The 19,504-nt window shown below is 39.5% G+C and overlaps 1 protein-coding gene across 3 annotated transcripts in view; it reads right to left on the reverse strand.

The window, feature by feature from the left end:
• cdk14 (cyclin dependent kinase 14) overlaps positions 1 to 19,504 on the reverse strand; it is a 205,651-nt gene that overhangs the window by 59,263 nt on the left and 126,884 nt on the right. For all 3 annotated transcript variants that reach the window (XM_067602483.1, XM_067602485.1, XM_067602484.1), the window contains 2 exons: positions 9,485 to 9,548; positions 3,900 to 3,948 (listed from right to left, as the gene is read on the reverse strand). In XM_067602483.1, the coding sequence (XP_067458584.1) occupies positions 3,900 to 3,948; positions 9,485 to 9,548 (113 nt within the window). The remainder of the gene's footprint in view (positions 1 to 3,899; positions 3,949 to 9,484; positions 9,549 to 19,504) is intronic.

Below are 19,504 nucleotides of genomic sequence, written 5' to 3' on the forward strand. Positions count from 1 at the left end.
ACTTTGGCAAGCAACTTCAGCACAAGAACTGTTTGTTGGGATCTTCATGACATGGGCCTCCATGGCCAAGTGGTCGCACACAAGCCTGAGATCACTATGTGCAATGCCAGGCGTCATCGTTGATATACTGACTAGAGTGATGATTGAGTGATTAGTTCTACTAAGGGGAAATCTTAATGCTACAGAATGTAATGCTATTTTAGACAAGAGTGTGCTTCCAACTTTGTGGCAACAGTTTGTGTTTGTCCCTTTCCTGTTTCAACATGACAATGCCCCTCTGCACAAAGCCAAGTCCATAAAGAAGTGGTTTTCCAGTTTGGAGTGGAAGAACTTGACTGGCCTGCACAGAGCCCTAACCTCAACCCCATCCAACACCTTTGAAGTATGTATCATATTTTTTTCTCATTTTATGTTTGCAATTGCACTTTTTGGAGAATTCTGTAACCCTGGTTTTGAAAAGTGCTACATAAATAAAGATTCTTCTTTTTCTTCTCTGGGATAAACTGGAACATTGACTCCGAGCCAGGCCTTATCACCAAACATCAGTGTTGGACCACTAATGCTCCATCAAATCCCTGCATGTTCCAACATCTGGTGGAAGACCTTCCCAGAGGTGTAGTTTATCCATAACCTCTGGACTGGGGCTGTCCATATTTTGTACATATGGTCAATATCTTTATCTATATAATATAAATTAAAGGACCAGTGTGCAAGATCTAGTGGTATCTAGTGCAACGGACTTGGCGGAAATGGAATATAATATTCATAAGTATGTTTTAATTAGTGTATAATCTCATGAAAATAAGAATCGTCGTGTTTTCTTTACCTTAGAATGAGCCCTTTATATCTACATAAAGAGCAGGTCCTCTTCCACGGAGCCTGCATGTTGCACCACCATGTTTCTACAGTAGCCCAGAATGGACAAACCAAACACTGGCTCTAAAGAGGGTCTTTGGTGTTTTTCACGAGTTTTGTGGTCACTGTAGGTTCTCCTACACACTTGGAGGGGGAGGAGGAGGGGTATTCAGTTGGTTGCAATCTGCAACCTCACTGCTAGATCACACTAAATCTTACACACTGATTCTTTAATTAAAAGATTTATAGGGTTAAAAAGTCTCTAAAAATAAATACCTGCACCGAAATTCATATTTACTGATGATTACTATATTATTTCACCGTATATGTTTCTGTATTTTGCATTGAGTTAACTTCAGTATATGGTTGTACTCCTATACATGTGAAAGCACAGAAAAAACATAAAAAAACTATAAACCCTGACTGATTTACAGTACATCAATCATTCACATTTATACAACTGGAGGCAGAAAAACAGTGCGGAGAAAAATGGCTGACTGAGAGCAGAAACAAGAGAGCATGATGGGGTGAGCCAACTCTCAGGGTAGAGACAAAGTGAGTGTATATGTTCATATCAAATTCATCGTTCCCTGGCCTACGATAAAAGCAAGCAGAGAGGAAGTGATGGTCATTAACATTCCACCTCACTTTCTTTCTTCACATTTGTATTTCCTCCTGAACTGGAACGAGGCCAGGAGGCCGGGAGGGGACTGACTGGCCGGGAGAATCCCCCTCAACTCACTTTATTCTGCTTTTCATTTGTCATCAAATGTTGTTGACAGTTATTCTTTAATGTAACAAATTGACCATACACACTTCTTGTGAAACGAACAAGACAAACACGTTTATTTTAATAATTAAGAAAGGCACCACATAGAGTATAACTGTAAGAAGTTGTGGTATTCAAGGGTCCTGGGAGCAAGTAACTTCTATGTTACTTCTTCAGGCAACTGTCTTACTATGTGCCAGTTCTTTTATGCTAATTTAATTGAAAATTTGAGAATTTTCACCACTTTAGCACAATAACTGACTGAGAGTCCTGCTTCATGAACTTATCCAGATTTGACTGTGAATGGACTATGAACTACCTACATCTGGCACTCAAGCACCTTGTTTATTTATTTATGCTTATGCATTCAAAACATTTATTTCTATCCTGGTATTACATGCTGCTGCGGTGTGGTGTAATATCAATACCTTGCTGGTGCAATATCTGTTTTTTCTTAATGTGCAGTATCTCCTTCCAACTGCTGCACTAGTACTTCATTAGAAGTGCTGTAAATAATTGTTATAAATAATGTAATATCTCTCAGACCTTGCTACCCTTTTTAATTTAAATGTACCCTTTGCAAATGGCAATAAAGTTTCATGAATCTTAAATTTGAGCTTATTCTATGTTGCCTTTTTCTAAATGAAAGTATTAAAACCTGTGGCCAGGTAGTATTCCAGGAAAGAGACACTTTATACAACGGACAGAGAGTAGGAGGGAAGGTGGTTTAAGGAGAACTTAAGTTTATTACAACTTGCGTTGCTCTGGCCATCCATTCTATCTGTTATGATAACATTTACTGAGATATTGGAATGTTGCTACAAGAAACATGAGCGTCCAGGTGATCAGACAGGTTGTACACAAACCCCCAGGTTAGTCTAAATCATATGGAAGAGAAAACAAAAGTAAATCGTAGCCAGCTTTGCTGAACTGTTGGCTTGTTTACAACCTATTTGTCACTGCATTCTCAGATCTCAGCAATTAATACGGTGAGACGAATTCTTCATCACTGCGACAATCAATTAATTAATCATTATTAACAATTAATAGAAATTGGCCTTTAATTGCATTTAAAAAGTAGTTAATTTTTGCACAGTAGTAGGTTAATCACAGTCTGAGCTCAGTAAACTTTCCATATTTATTCACTGGTTTGATTTCTTAAGGTCTGATTTATAAAGACCCATCCTGGGTCATGCTGTTCTCATAAACCCATTACCATATTTTTGTGTAAAGTTCTTTCTCTATACTTAGTAACAACTAGATTACATCGGTGATTTAATAACAGATTGTACCACTCAAATTTAAGAAATTCCTTGGCTGGTAAATCCCTTAGCAATGTGTAAATGAGTTACACTGAAACTTGCAATTAGTAATGTGAAGAGAAAAGTCATGAGCCTGAACACATCTTTACTGTTAGGCTAGGCTAATGTAATCAGAGCTAATGCATTTTCTCAGGAGAAATGGTCAAACCCAAAGGATTGTTGGAAGTATTACATCCAAAATGTTATCAAAACTCTCATGAATTATTTCCACTGCAGGCTCCACTATTCTTGACCCAGGGTAAAAAACAAAATACAACCTCAAATTATTGAGATGCTGATTCATACAGAAGTAGAATTATTGGATGTCTGTTGTTTGGCACATTATGGTTAGTAATTTGCAGTATTTGCAGATTACAGGCAGGCGGATTCTGCTAGGATTAAGAAAACAGATGACCTATGTAATTATTATAAATCACAGGAGGAACCCAGGTATTAACAGTGCTGTGTGATGAGGGCTTTAGTTAGTGGCGCTAGATCTTGGCTGTCACTGCTATACATTGTGATTTCAGGTGATCAGACAGCTGGAGTTTTACATAAATCACTTGCCTAGTGCTGCTTTAAAATTCCCTGTGGAAAAGAGAAGAAGTCCTCTTTGCCCTCTGTGTTCTCCCCTCCAGATGTATGCCTGGGGCAAGCAGTGGCACATATCTGGGAGAAGCCCAGACTGTGGCACCATGCCCTTTTCCAGCCATATATATCTATTGCACAAGAGCACAATCACACTTGTGTACGCTGCAGGAAGGGTGGCAACTACAGAGGAAGAGCGTGTGAGTTACAGAAAATGTGTAAAGAGTGTGTGAGCTGCCAATGGAAATACGCCTTTAAAGACATGAACAAGGATAATAGTGTGCCCATCAGCTACAACACCCTATGACATAAGACTATACTCCACACACGCACACACACACACACACACACAGACAGAGAGAGAGAAAGATGAACAGTCCACTTACTTATTCCATGCTTGTCTCAGCTTCTTAGCGCTGTACACTGTAAAGCGGTCTGTAATGAGGACACAACAAACAAACAAACAATTAAATCATTGAACTCGGACCTGCCATCTGGTTCATGTGCATTTATCTTAGCACATTAAAGTTACTCACATGCTGCAACTGTTCTAAAATATCTTCAAACAGAACTCCTAAATGCAGCAGCGAATCATGCTCAAGTCCACCGAAAAATCAGTTTTGCAAAGATACATAACATGCTGTAAACTGCACCTTTCAGACCGTTGTTTTATAAGTAAACCTTATCATAGTTAAATAAGCGTCTGCTTCCTGTTCCTTTTTTAATTTGCTGTTGATGTAAATAACTTCCTGCACAAAGTTCTTAAATAGTGTTTTAAATAGTATTATTGCTAAAAAGAGAAACTCAACAGCAGAGTAGTGAGTATGACATCACTCAGTTGCTGAATTTCACCTGTAAGATATTATAGTACAGGTAATCCTTACTACTATTTAACACTCTGCCATTGAATACTGGCTGTTATTAGGAATCACTGTCAGTCTGACAACAACCAAGACCTTTTTATTTCACTGAGTGTGTCCTACCACACACCAGAACCTGATCACACTAGAAATTTGTACTTATTTATACAAAAATAAAAGGAATCACTACATGTCCAAAGGATTGTGGACTGTGTGAACTCAACTACAGATGTGTTTTCCATTAAATACAAGATAATATAATCAACCTCAACCCCACCAATGTGCTGATAAACAAAAACAATTCTTGTGACAAGTTGAAAAACAGATCTGTCACCTATAAGTAAAATATAAATTTGTAGCTTCTACGTGATTTGTACAAAAGGAATTTTGACTTGCTGTGGAAGGAACAGCAGAGGCGTGACTAATAACACTAACGATGTTGTGTTCCATTTAAGTGTGAGAAAGTTAGTGTGCTGGATCATCTTAATGGGATGCAGGCATTATTAATGTAATTATTTACACCTGTGCTTTTCCTGCCATGACATACCAAAAGGTCTGCTTTGATAAAAGTCTATTATTGGCTGTGTCTACCACAATTATTTTTAAAGATGTCTATTGGACAACCAGACAAACCAATTCAAATAGTTGGAATTTTATTGCAAAGAGCTGCTTTGTATATTAGTTTATATTAGTGAGCCAGATCGAGGAGTGGCTCACATCAATTCAGAAATGTTCTTGAGTAATACTGCATGAACTATGTAGCTCTGCTGCAAAGCCAGACCACATTAAATTGTCATATTTTTAAGAGGAGTTTGGTGAGACAGTCTCCATATTTCCACAGCTATGTTTATTATGCTGTGAGGGTGTGAGGCTCTGCACTGTTCTCTTAATCTCGGCCAAAACTGCCATGTGGACACACAGTCAGGCTGCGGCTGCCAGCCGACCAGCTACCAAGCAAGCTAGCCAGCCACCCAGCAAGCTAGTCCACCTCCCACACTGCCAGCCTAATCCTATGGCCAACCACCCAACTGTCTTTTAGCGGCCCTTCAGCCTGCCAGCTAGCCAACAGTGGGTCCAGTCAGCCAGTTCAGTGCCAGGGCTGGCCTGAACTGGCCACAACTCCCTGGGTGCCAGAGGTGAAGGCTGCCAGCCGCACTACCCAGAAATAGACAGTGGGAGGGTGTGGAGGTAAGAGGAAGAGGAAATGATGAGATGATAGGCATGGCTCTTACTATTTAGATTTGAGATATTGAATAAAACAAGAGATATATACATTTAAAAATTCCATAATATGTCTGTCAGATGAAATATCTCTGTTACATTTTAAGATTTGGAGATATTGAAGTATTGTATTCTTTTTGTAATAGTGATGTTGCGTAAATGATGTGTTTGTGGACTACTGTATTGCTGCTAACTTCTAAATGGATCTGACAGGAAAGGCTTTCACTAATCATTATATATCACCCAAACTACTAAGAACAGCTTCTGCCATTTTGAAAACAACAACAACAACAGAAAACTGCTGGACTTCACAAATGTAATTTCCTTCATTGAAAAAACAATCTTCAAACATAATTCAAATTTTATTGAATTCTCTAAACTTGCATACCAAAAGAAATGAAATACAAAATGTTTTCCTCTATTTTCCCTTTTATTTTTTTTTTAAGAAGACAATTGCTCTGGTACTGTGTGTTAGGTTGTAGTTGATTTTATTTTTGTCTGCATACTACTCTGACTTCTGTTCAATGAAAAACCTAATAAACAAAGAAAAAACAGGAAACTTACATGATCATCAGATTTTAATGCACAGATCCATCAGTAAACCTGAGCTGAGATGTAAGAACAAAAGTGGAGGGAAAGAGCTAAAGCGAGATATGACTGGAAGCGAGGAAGTATCTGTGGAACCTTTTCATAACCACAAAAACGTTTTTTTAAAAAAAAGGGAAAAAAAAGTGGCGCCTCCACTCTGAGGTCAAGCCACACTTTCAAGTCTGAAATCCAAAGTTAAGTCATGTATTGCAAATGCTGGGATGAAAAACGATGGAAAGTGGTGTGCATTTAGAGGTAATCGTGAAAATGTGATGAATCATAACCAGAGGAGCGATACAGTCACTGTGTTTTGGAAAAGTGTGCAGATAACAGTCAGCTCAGAGGAGATCAGTGCTGCTGTGGAAACTTCTCCACAGTCAGCGGGAAGGTTTCCAGACTGACACAACACTGCCATCTGCTGCTCACTGCAGCCTCTGGAGTGTCTGGGATTTTATTATCAAACTGGACAAAACTGCTCTTATTTTTTGAGACAATAAATATTAGGATATTGCAAAAAACTTATTAAGGACATGGATTCAACAAGTTCCCAGATTACAGTAATAGACCTTTACAGTAATTAAAGGATTATAGATATATACAAAATAATATCCATCTAATAATCTAGTCGTCTATTTCTTTTGTAACACTGATATTGAACTGAACATCCTCTGTCTTTTGTCCTAACTGTAGCTCTATTAGAAGTAAATAAAAGGTGTGTGTTATACACATGATTCACAAAAATCAGACTCCCTCTAAATTATTTTAATTAATTTGATTTACGTCAAAGTCCATGAAACTGGAACTAAAAGAAATATGGTGCAGAATTTTAAGAAGAATGGTCTTTAGGTCAATGTATCTTATTAAACCTTAAACATCATGTAAAGAAATAAAACACCTGACATATACTGTATAGTACTTTGGTTTTGTTGTCTTTGAATTTGGTTATTCATACACTTAAAAGTTCATTTTAATGCATTGCCTGCAGATTATAATCCCATTACATCCGGAGATATTTTTTTCCTACAAAATAATCATAATGTCACATCTACTTTCACAGATTTCAACCCCACAACTATGACAGTCTCTGATTATAATCAATCATAATGTGCCTGTGATGACTATTACAGTCAGAGTATGATATAATTATTGTGCACTCTGAGGCTTGATGATGCTTTATGAACACCGCCATGCGGTTAGGTTTTACCAGATCATCTCTGCTAACATCTCATTCTTCCTGATTTATTAAAAGAGAAACCATGATAACATAACAACTGCAGACGTCACGTGGACAGATGCAATGCTCTGAGGCTGGACAGGAGGAGTGTGTGTGTGTGTGTGTGGTTGTGTGGCTCAGACAGCTTGCACAGCTGTTCAACACTGTATGAGAGGCTAACAAGAGCCAACTGTCACCATGGCCACAGGATGAGAGATTACATTTGTATGTGTTGTGTGTATATGTGTGTGTGTGCGTGACCATGAGAGTCACCCCGGTTGGTCCCTAATTGGCCACTGGAGATAGGAGGCTGGGTCACATAGCTTTGTGATGCCTCACTGCCCCGCACCATCACTCTAACCCTCTTTATGCCCATCCTTGCCTGTCCCCTCTCCTCCACTCCAGCTCTTCTTCCCTCCATCAGCTAACACTAATCTGCAGTCCCTCTATTCATGTTCCCTCTAAAAAGCCCTAATGAGCTCCCAGAGGGCACGGCTGCCCTGCCAGAGCTGCCACCCCCACTCCTCCTGCTCCTGCTGCATACACTCAGCTTTTGGTAGATCGTCCCATTGGTTCATTTTGACAGTCATGTTTGAGAGCAGAGTATACCTGGTAGATCATTGGCTCCGTTCCTATAATACATCCATGATTGGCTCTGGTGTAAACATGTTGAGTGACAGTAGATTCTATAGCTCCACTAAAAAATTGTGTATGCTAAAGTGTTAGCATGAAACCTACAGTCATTCATCAATGCGTAGGCTGAAATGTTAGCATGAAACCTGCTATAATTCAACATTGTGTAGGCTGTGGGGTTAGTATGAAACCTGCTATAATTCAACATTGTGTAGGCTGTGGGGTTAGCATGAAACCTGCTATAATTCAACATTGTGTAGGCTGTGGGGTTAGCATGAAACCTGCTATAATTCAACATTGTGTAGGCTGTGGGGTTAGTATGAAACCTGCTATAATTCAACATTGTGTAGGCTGTGGGGTTAGCATGAAACCTGCTATCATTCAACATTGTGTAGGCTGTAGTGTTAGCATGAAACCTGCTGTCATTCAACATTGTGTAGGCTTAAGTATTAGTATGAAACCTGCTGTCATTCAACATTGTGTAGGCTGTAATGTTAGCATGAAACCTGCTGTTATTCAACATTGTGTAGGCTTAAGTGTTAGTATGAAACCTGCTGTCATTCAACATTATGTAGGCTGAAATGTTGGAATGAAACCTGCTGTCATTCTACTTGGTGTAGGCTGAAGTGTTAGCATGAAACCTGCCATCATTCAACATTGTGTAGGCTGAAGTGTTAGCATGAAACCTGCTATCATTCAACATCGTGTAGGCTGAAGTGTTAGGATGAAATCTGCTGTCATTCAACATTGTGTACGCTGAAGTGTTATCTCTGGTGTTCAGTTTTAACACTGTGTTGGTATTGGCTCCTAAAAATCTATCTATCTAAAAAACAATATAGTTGTTTCTAGAGCAGCTATTTTTACACTAATGTTCAAATATTATAGGCTACAAAGGAAAACCATCTCATACAGTATTTACCAATTCCTCTACTGATAAAATGACATTGAATGATGACATGAAAACTCAACAGCATCCAAACAGGCTCCATGGTTGTGTATGATAAAGTGTTAGCTCAGAGTTTATGTTGAGTGATAATGCTCCAGGCACTTTATCATGCACTATGTTGACCAATAAATGTCTCCATGCTAACACTGTAATGTTATCATACAGAATGATGAGTAATATTAAGCCCAAAGCTAATCATTTAGCGTACATTATGTTCAGTAACAATAGGCCCCATAACACTTTAGTATATACTATGTTGAGTAAAAATAGGCTCCAGGCTAATATTGTATCATTTAGAATGTTGAATGTCAGTAGAGTCCAAGCTATCTATTCAGTATGTTCACCAAAGATGGCTTCATGATAACATACCTACACTGTGTTCTTTACTTTGGTCAAGGCTCATTATGATTAGGTTTAGTGAGGATTAAAGATGCAGTAATAAGTTAGTGAGGGTTTACAGCATGAATGTAGTCACAATAGGTTATTACTCTATGACATGACAGGTCTCACCTGGTTTGAAGTGAGGCAAGGAGTTAACACCAGGCCAGGAATCCTCAGATGGGGTGCCGAGGACCTGAAATAAAACACCAAAAAATGGAGAAGAGAATGAAGCAAGGAAACATAGTTTTTTGTGATAACCTCAAACAGTTTCCATAAACCCAATTTCTCTTGTACATGACTTTATTGTTTAGTGGAAACAAATATTGAGCTAGTTAGCATGAGAAGCTAACACATAAAGGGTATAAACAAATGATAGCAATAACCACAGAAGAAGGAGACAATTATCAAAAGAAAACATCAAGAATAAATTAATCACAGTCATAGCCGCTTCTGTACTTCTGTCATATTTTATATAATTTAGAGAAAAATAAAGAAAACTATAACATTTGTAATACTTTTTTTTTGTCAGCATTCAAAACACTTCAATTATCATTTTATAAGTTAGTAAATCTTTGTATAATGTTGTGAGCACTAGTTAGTGTCTATCAGAGGTTGACCAACAAGCAAACTAAATAGCAAATATGAATTATTATAGACTGCAACTGTTGCCTAATCACTGTAGTAGTAGTAGTATGCATGTAGTAGTGTGAGAGAGATAGAGAGACTTGACGCCATGATTGGCTGTATGGCAAACTTGAAATACCGGCACAAAGGCATCCCATCGCTTGTGCAATAGTCATGATAGGTCTATCTTTTATGGAAAGGCTGGCTAAGTTCTCACGCACACAGCCTGGGTTTATGATGACAAAACGCAGAGCAGCGGACATGCCTTCGACATGATCCATCACAGCTAAGCAGCATAATAGTTTCCAGATTTTCAGTTGTCTCTGATCTGTGCAACACACACTACAATAGAGTAGCTGCTCAAGGAATGGTTGGATTTATACTGCCTGTTTCTGTGCAATGCATGCAAACAGTGGGCGGAGGTGTGTTGTTGGATCACTGGGATAAATCTGTTTCAGATTGCTCTAGTTGGCACAGCTGGTAGACAAAGAAAAAGAAGAATGAAAGCAGAGGTTGAAGGAATAACAGGGTATGTTTCCATAGCAGAGTACCCAGGACACTGATCTGCTACTGGTCTCCTTTACATTTGTCTTAATTCCATCTGTGACCATGAATTAAACAGCTGACAAGATAACACCACTCCTGTTGACTTGAGAAGTATGTTACTTAAGTTACTCATACAAAACTGACTCGCACAAAAATGAATCCAAAGTCGCACAAACGCAAAGGAGGATGGGTTGTGTGGTTAAAGGGGCATTAGTGAATCCATTACTGAAGTCTAATGGAAACCAGAGGACATCACAAAAGGTCAGAGGCTTGTTTATTTTCTGCTGCTCTGTATATATGATGTAATAGCAAAAAACACCAGCAGAGGGCAGTAAAGCACCACGAGGCAGACGTCAGAGGGTGCTTCGATAAGAGAAACAGGACAAAGAGTTTCATGTAAGCTCAGCTATTGAACTTCACTTAAAAAAAGTCCTGATGTTCTCTTTTTGATTTGTGTTTTAGCAGCAATATTTCAGTTCTGACAGAATATTATTAAATATTTTAACACATGACTTTGGAGCGATTACAGATTTAACATTAAGCCAACTCTGATAAAGGGCTCAGATGACTGCATTAGTGTCGAGGGGATTCAGTCGCTGTTTAACAGTTGGGAGTTATTACCACTGTTTCTCTTTATCAAAGCTCCTACCTACTAGAGTCATCACTGATTGGTTATAAAGACAATAATATGGCGGTAATGGCAAAAGACAAAACTGAGGGAGTATTGGGAGGTATAGTATTGAAATGTTTTCCCTAACCGGGCAACAATGTCACCATGCAGCTTTGCCACATGATGCATACTCTCCCTCTTTTTCACTGTGTATGACTCATGTGTGCTAGGATAGAAATATTTCTGACCAGATCAAGATTTAACTTAACTGAAATGTTGCTGGTTAAACATTTGTTTAAAAAGCCTTTTTTTTTCAAGAACCACAACTCAGAGTGACACAGAATTTGGCATGTACATGATAGTCTTTGAAAAGGGAGGGGTCAGTCTAAACCTGAGCAAGTTATTGACCTATAATTTTGTATTTCAGGTGATTCCAGTGAGCAATTGAGGAAAAAGGGGTCATATCTGGTCGGGATGGTAGCGGCAATGAGAATGGATGGCATTTTCAAGAATCCAAGTGAGGTGGGAAAGTTTGTTGAAGGAAAAGTCGGAGCAGGATAACTAGAAGTGGGATGGTCATAATTGACTGTGTATCTAAACGTCAGGGATTAAAAGCCCTGAATATTAGTACATATAAAGATCATAGTTTTGTGGAATGTTTCAGACTTAGACCAGAGGTGATGGAGAAAGGAGTCATTAGCGGAGTCCCACTGTCAGTAGAGTCGTTTGAGGATGTTGAAGGTGTGTTAGAAGCAAGAAGAATGAAAAGATTCAGAGAAGGGGAAAAAACAGGACAGTAAGCCGATATGTTTACCTTTAAAGGAGAAGTTCTGGAGAGAGTGTGCCTGGATTATGTGAGCTACAAGGAGAGGCCATATGAGAGGGCTCCTCGCAGATGTTTCTGCTGTCAGGAGTACGGACATGTTGCTGCAGTGTGTAGAGGAGTCAGAAGATGTAGGAAGGACAACTGCGAAATGGAGGAGTGTAAAGAGCAAGCAAAGTGCCTGCATTGTGAGGGAAAGCACCATGCTGGGTCAGCACAATGTCCAAAAAAGGATTAAAGAAGTTAAAGTGAATAAAATCAGAGCAGAAATGGGTTTGTCTTATGCCAAAGCTGTTAATAGGGTGGAAAGAAACAATGAGATGGTGACAGTACAAAAGGAACCGGAGCAGAAAAGGAATGGAGTTGAACAAAATATCTGCATGGACAAGAAAGGCTTTTTGGCATTCATTGCCATGGTCGTCAGTTGTGCTGTTGAAATACATGGGAAGTCACAAAGGATTAAGATGGTGTTGGACGCTGCCAGGAGATTCTTGAATGTTGTGGACATTTCTGGAGAGGAGCTGGATGTAACACTGAGGGAGGGATTTGCACAACCTCAGGCAACTGGGTCTGGGTTATAGAATGGACAATATGAATGGGAGCATTTGGGGTGAATACTGGAAATAGTTAACAGTGTGGAACTGATAAAATCCAGTAGGTGGTGATAATGCACTTAAAAGCTGTGTGCCAACGCCAATAAACAACAAAGAAGAAGAAGAGGCCAAAATTATAAGTTTTATGATGGGCTTTTTCAACAGTTTTTTCAAAAATTTGAAATCACCGCAACCATGAGAGGTCCTTGAGCATACAGTCATAAATGTGCACAAAAAATATTAGGCTGATGGGTCCAGTAGTATGCGAGATGAGCTGCAAACAGATACACAGACACACACACAATCAAACACATGATCCCCTCCAGGCTAACACCTGGCGGACATAACAAGTGTTGTGCCGTGATGCTAAAATTAACTTCAATATGCAGAAAGCCCTGCAGGACGAGCAAAAAAACACTGAATGCAACAATTTCAGCTACAGCAAAGTTAGTTAAGTAGGTCTTGATGTGACTGTATCTCGTTACTTTGAAGACTATTCTTGTAAGCAGCACATCTGTAGATTTCACACAGATTTTCAAGGCTGAAACATGTTACAGTGGTCAGCGGTCACCTCCCTTCAGCCTTTTTGTGTGTTTATATTCTCTGCCAATTATATTTAACGTGGGTTTCCCTCTTTGAATACCTGACACTTCTCTACCATCAACACACCCGGAGCAATATAGGTGATGGCCAAATCTGGTGGTCTGTGTGATGTATAATAGCAGAAGTACTTTCATACTAAGACTAAGCTGTCAGAACATCTGCTGTTACAGAGGTGAAAAGAGGACGGGGAAAGTAAATGGAGAGTGGCCCTCTGTCAGTGTTTCACCTTCAAGTTTGGACGAGCAGGATCATGACAAGGCAGCAGACAAGATAGAAGAGTTTCTTGCAGACAGGGGTGGGCAGGATGAGTTATGGATGAGGAGGAAAGGTTGTGGGAGTATTGCAGAGTGATGGGGGGGAATGAGGGGAGCATGTGAGTGGATCTCAATCTGGTCTACAAAGCTGAAATCAGCCTGCATTATTGATGGAAGAGTTCAGCGGCCTTTGAAGTGAGGACAGGGAGCGCTGGGTGTGAATGTCAGGGTCTTTATGAGGAACATCAGAGGAGCAAGAGGAGTCATAACAGTACAGCTGGGGGTCTAGGAAAAGAGCTGAAGCATCACCCCACACCCGGACAGCGGAAGTCAGGCCGGCTCACGTTGAGCTCCTTGGTTTTATCACCCAAGAAAGAGGTCAAGAGGCAAAACAACAGGAATCATGGCAAATACAGTGTATTCACAGAGTTCTAGGACAGTGATGTATTATTATGTATTTGGCTCTTTACTCCAGCAGATTGGATTTTAAATGAAATAATGGGACTCACGCAAGAACATTTCTGTGTTGTTCTTCTAAACCTCAGACTTTTCTCTGTGAGGCTTACTCGTATGATTGTTCCAAGTTGGAATCAACAAACTCTCTTAACTTCACAAACTTGCCATAAATCATTTGTTTCAGCCTGATGAATGCCACCTGTTCATGAGATTTCATCATTAGCCTGCAATAAAAGGCAACATTTACAAATACAAGTAAAATTGTCATGAACTTATTAAAGTCACTCCTCCCTGTGTCTTGATCATCTTGCATGTGATTGGCCAACACAGTCATATTACACTGTATTGCAACAACACTCTGTGTGTCAAGTTAGGGTTATGGAGGGGACCCCGACTGTGCTGACTCACTGAAATTAATGAGAGGGCTGCATTTTTAAATGCAATGTTGGTCTGAACATGGTGTTTCACTAATAAATTCCTACAGTGTTCATCCAAGATGAATTTAAACACCCTAAATTATATAAGAAAGTCAGCACTTGAACTTAATATCACTTTATAATTTCAAGTATAATGTGCTGGAGTACAGCGCCATGTGTCACTATGTGCCTACTACTTTCTGACTGCATTGTTTTCATCAGTAGCAAGCTGTAAATGACTAAAATCTTTCAAATGGTGACATGGAATACAGTGATGGGAGGCAGTAATCCCTGGTGTATGAGATGCCACATGTGATGGATGAACCATATAATTTGTCATCTTGTTAATTAAAACACACCCTTGGGCCAATCATTATTTTTAGGGAAAAAAAGGGAACACAATAGCAAAATACACGCTGTAATCCCTCCAGGTTTTGTCACAAACATTTCATTGGTTAGGTATTATACCACAGCTATTATGTTAATATCAGACTAGCTATTTGACTGAGGTAAGCAGTAGTACTGTAGGAGTGTGTTTGTGGCTTAAATTACACATTATCCCACATCATATCCTAATGGCTATAATTATATGCCTTCAAACAGATTGGATTGATTAAAGGGTCTTAGGCATACTTTTCACTGTTTTTGTGGCTTAGTGTGTCTGTGCTGACACTGATTGGCTGGTCTGGAGACTTAAGAGAGTGGTTCTTCTGCAGTGACAGTGAATTCCAAACCCCCAAACAGACATAGAAATGGACATGTGAAACAGCATGTTGAAAGAAAGAGGACATGCCGATCCATCAGAGAGGGCAGGGGCTGGGTCCATCTCTGAACACGTGTGAGTGTATGGAGAGAATGACAGATCAGAGTGACAGAGAGAGAGAGTCGTGCCACGGAGGAATTCCTATAAGGTCACAGGCCATGACCTTGAGTTCTGCATGCACATTCTCCTGGACATACATACTCTTACCCCCCCCCCCACCAGCTAAGTTACAGACCACCCACCCAGCCAGACACAAACAGTATGTCTGACCTTCGCAAAGGAACACTTAATTATATTTATGCTGCCAGGGAGAGAATGAAGACATCAGAGAGATTTGACTAGTCATTGCCCTGAAAGCAGATCAGACACTCATTAATAGACAGCTGACATGAGGAGTACATTACAATCAATGTGATAGACACTAATTCCACAAGAGAATTTGAATTAATGCATATTCCCATCAATTGTCATTATATGTGTATTAGGGGTTGGTCATGGAGAGGGCACAACAAGAGGATGTCATTAAAACAACAGATTATTTCAGTCAAAGCTCAACTGATGAAAAATACTGTGGAACATGATGGAAATATGGTATTTATGTTTGTTTCATGTATTCATTTGAGTAACATTACTGTGTCCTCATCGCTCCACACGTCTCTTCAGTGGATGTTTATGTCCCATGCTTCACGTATGTCATGATTTATTCACTAAGTCTGTTTCCATTGCACTTTGTCTCATTTTGCTGTTATTGATGTACCAACGTTACCTCCTCAGCTAAGCATAAAAAGGTTTGTGATATTTCAGGTTTTTTTATCTACAAATTGAAAATGTGACTAAAACAAACAAACAAAAAGAAGTAAGGACACACAGCTATGTTAAAACAAATAATGACATCAATCCTTTAGCCTAATGCGAATAGGAAATGACCATCTGAGGTCCAATCCAGTTTGGCTACCCAAAAAAAAAATTAGGTGATTTACATTACCCTAAAAATAATAAAAAGTGTTTTGGAATTTCATGTTAAGATGTTTCTCCAGTGTTTTAGTAATGCACTTTCATAGAGTTTGTGGTCTCACAAGATTTAGATTAAAAAAGAATGGTCAAAATTGACTCCACATTTCTAACAGTGTAAACTCAAGCGTGTGCTTGATGACATCATCAGGGTTTTTTTTCCTCAGACTTGACAAAGTGGTATGTTGTTAGTAGGACTCAATAACTAGTAAACTCAACTTCATGTGTAAAAATCAGTGGAATTCTACTTTAAACTGTTGTAAACTTATAACGCTACAGTGGAGAAGTTGAGTAACCTTTGTCATGGCGTTAAGTCATTAGTTATTTATGTATTATTTAACTTTCTACTCACACCTGTGATTAAGAAGTCACAAATGCAGTGAGAAAGCGAAAATGGTGACATTTTTTTCGTGGCAGATATTTTGACTTGTCATTGCAGGAAAAGCAGAGGTGTAACTCATCATATTAATGAACAATGGCTCTGTTGCATTTTAACTGCTCCAGTCAGCCATGATAGTGAGGCATCATGCACAGAAATACCATGGAGATGAAAAACATAAATGGAATGCAGCATATGTTAATGTTATTATTTACATCTGTGTTTTTTCTGCTATTATTTTTTATAAACACTGGCAGTTTGTTTGAGGTGCAAGTTTGTGTGAGTTGCATTTGTTCCCTCACAGATCCATCCCTTAATCCAAACATAAGTACCAGTACTGACCCCAGTTCCAGCTGTATCCCGCCCCCGCCTCATCCACATTCCTACCTCCACTCTTTGTCTTTGTCCTAGCATTGACCCTGGCCTTCATCTCCTCCTTTGCTCCAAACCCCCCCCCCCCCCCCCCCCCCCCCTCCCCCCCCCCCCCAGTCCCACCATGCACTGCTCTCCAACCTCGCTTCACAGCCAAGCAGATTGGGGTCACCTCCAGGCAGGGGTCAAACGGATCAGAACCAGAGCCAAGTGGATCAGTTGTCTCCCACTGCGAGTGGGTGGAATGTGTTCAGTAAGCCCTGACTATCCTGTCTGGGTTTCAGCAGATGGATGCTCCTGTCACAGACGCAGCGGCTGTTGGTGAAATAGCATTATTTATCTCCCCAGCCGCCTCTCCCTTTCTCCTGAGGGTAGATAAGCTCGCATGTGCACCGGCTTACTGCTCATAGCAGGAATACACTTGGCTTCTCAATGGGTTCTTATACTGGTATGTAACTTTAAGCATCATACACTTTTACACAGAAACCTCTTGTTTCATTGTAGTTTAGAGTGAATAATATTTTTTTTTTCCCAGTGAGGACAGCTTGTGCAACTATTCTTAATATGCACAGCCAACTTGATATACATGATGATACATTATGTTGGACTCGACTACACATAACATATCATGTCATGAACTCACACCTGGCTCCAGTGATGGAGGCAACAGATTATTTCAGTACTGACTGAGAAAAGAAGATAAAAAGGATACAAGCAAAGGAGGGAACACATTTTGTGAACTAACCCCAAAACAAGTTGATTTGTCAGCTGTATAATGTCCCTCAGTACACATGTTGGTCAGATCTCTTCAGTAACGAAATGTAACTGATACTTATCAAAAACGTTAATTTATGTTATGCTTTTGTGCATTATCTGATTTTTTTAAACTCTAAAATATCTTAAAAATCATGTTTGTTAGATTGATACCACTCTCATGTCTGTACGGTAAATATGAGCAGCCGATTAGCTTAGCTTAGCTTAACTCAAAGACTGGAAACAGGACAACAGCTAGTCTGGCTCTGTCCAATGGCTCAAAAAAATCTGCCTAACAATAACCCTCTAACACCTTATATCTTATTTTTCAAATCTGTAGAAAAACTGTGTGTTAAACTGACATGCTGTGGTTTTATGGGAGAGTTATGTGCTGGACGCAGTAGCTTCCTGAAGTCTGCCCTGGTTGCCTAGCAACCTCGCATAGCTCTACGTTTTTGTGCATGCTCTATTAAAGCTACCATAAAAAACCAGCACAGTTTAATTAAAATACATGCTCAAAGATAGCCAAAGATTGCTGTATATGATAGCATCATGACAGGAAGTTTGGGTTTAAGGTATTTAAACTGCAGGGAAACTGTGACATTGTAATGTGGAAGCAGCGTCTATAGCCATTCATCTGCTGTGCAGCAAGGCAACAAGAATATTAATGCAGCCGTCCTATAAGCAACATATAAATATCTTAATTGCACTAATGCTTTACTCTGATTAATGACCATAATAAGATTATTATGATCATGTAAACACAAACAATGCTTGCATGTAAATAACTAGTCTCATGTACAGAAATATAAGCTATCACATTATCCATGGCTGTCAGATTGACAGGGTTCATATTTCACCGACACATTTTTCACTCACATTAATATAAAGAGGCAGCTCGTTGTCTTTTCAGTTACACACACACACGCGCACACACACACACGCACGCACTGACAGGTTATTTCCTGCAGATAGACCTGTCCATATTCATACAGTTCCTCCAGTGGATGTAATCTTTTGTGTGGTGACAGCTAGTTAACCAGCTAGAGTGAACCTGGCCTCATCGCCCACAACTTTAATTCACACAGACATTCCCAGAGAGAGTGTGTCTTTGTTTGTGTGTGTAAGATGGAGAGGTAGGTATAGAAAGACACAACCACTTAAACACCTATCTAAAGTAAAGTGCAGCCATGAACATACACACCGCATGTCTGCGGAGAACCACGTCTACTTCATTACTAAAGACGCCGGCCTTCATCAGAAACAGACACTTTGTATAAATAAAAGTGTGTATTAACGCCTTGCTCACGCAGACGTGTACATAGAGAGCTGTAGGGGCAGAGATAAGCCCAGGAAATGGCACAGCCTTAATGCTGTCAAGGATAATAACAGTGTGGAGGCGGGGTAGAAGAGGGGAATTGGCCTGGTGAAGAATATCTGGTTTAACAAACAAGTACAGAACGGAAAATCAGCTAGAGGATTTTTTTTCATTTATTTATTGGCCACAGAAGCCTAATTCAGTGTTTAATTGTTAATGGACACATTAGTGAGGAGGAGAGGTTTGTAAAGAAAAATGTTGGTGTTAATGGGTTTGTGTCCAAATAACAAAAAAACCCCAAAAAACCCCAACAAACTTTTCAGATTCTTCCTACAGATACACCCAACAAAAATCTGATTGCACACAGAGTTGATACATTTAAAAACAGGGATGTACAAATAGTTTAAAACAAAAGGTGTCTAACAGGACAGGACATTAAAGATCAGAGAGCAAATGACTGCGCTGAAAGATACAAAGTATTTGCAGATGTAATTAACAGCAGGGAGGGGGAAACAGCACATGTAATATTCAAATCACCCTGCCACACTGTCAGGTAATTATTATGAACAGATTTTGAAATTGTTGACCATAAAAAGCGTTTCATATCCCTGCATGTTTATATTTCCTA

The sequence above is a fragment of the Thunnus thynnus genome, chromosome 10 (genome assembly GCF_963924715.1).
Source record: "Thunnus thynnus chromosome 10, fThuThy2.1, whole genome shotgun sequence".
Lineage (NCBI taxonomy): Eukaryota > Metazoa > Chordata > Actinopteri > Scombriformes > Scombridae > Thunnus > Thunnus thynnus.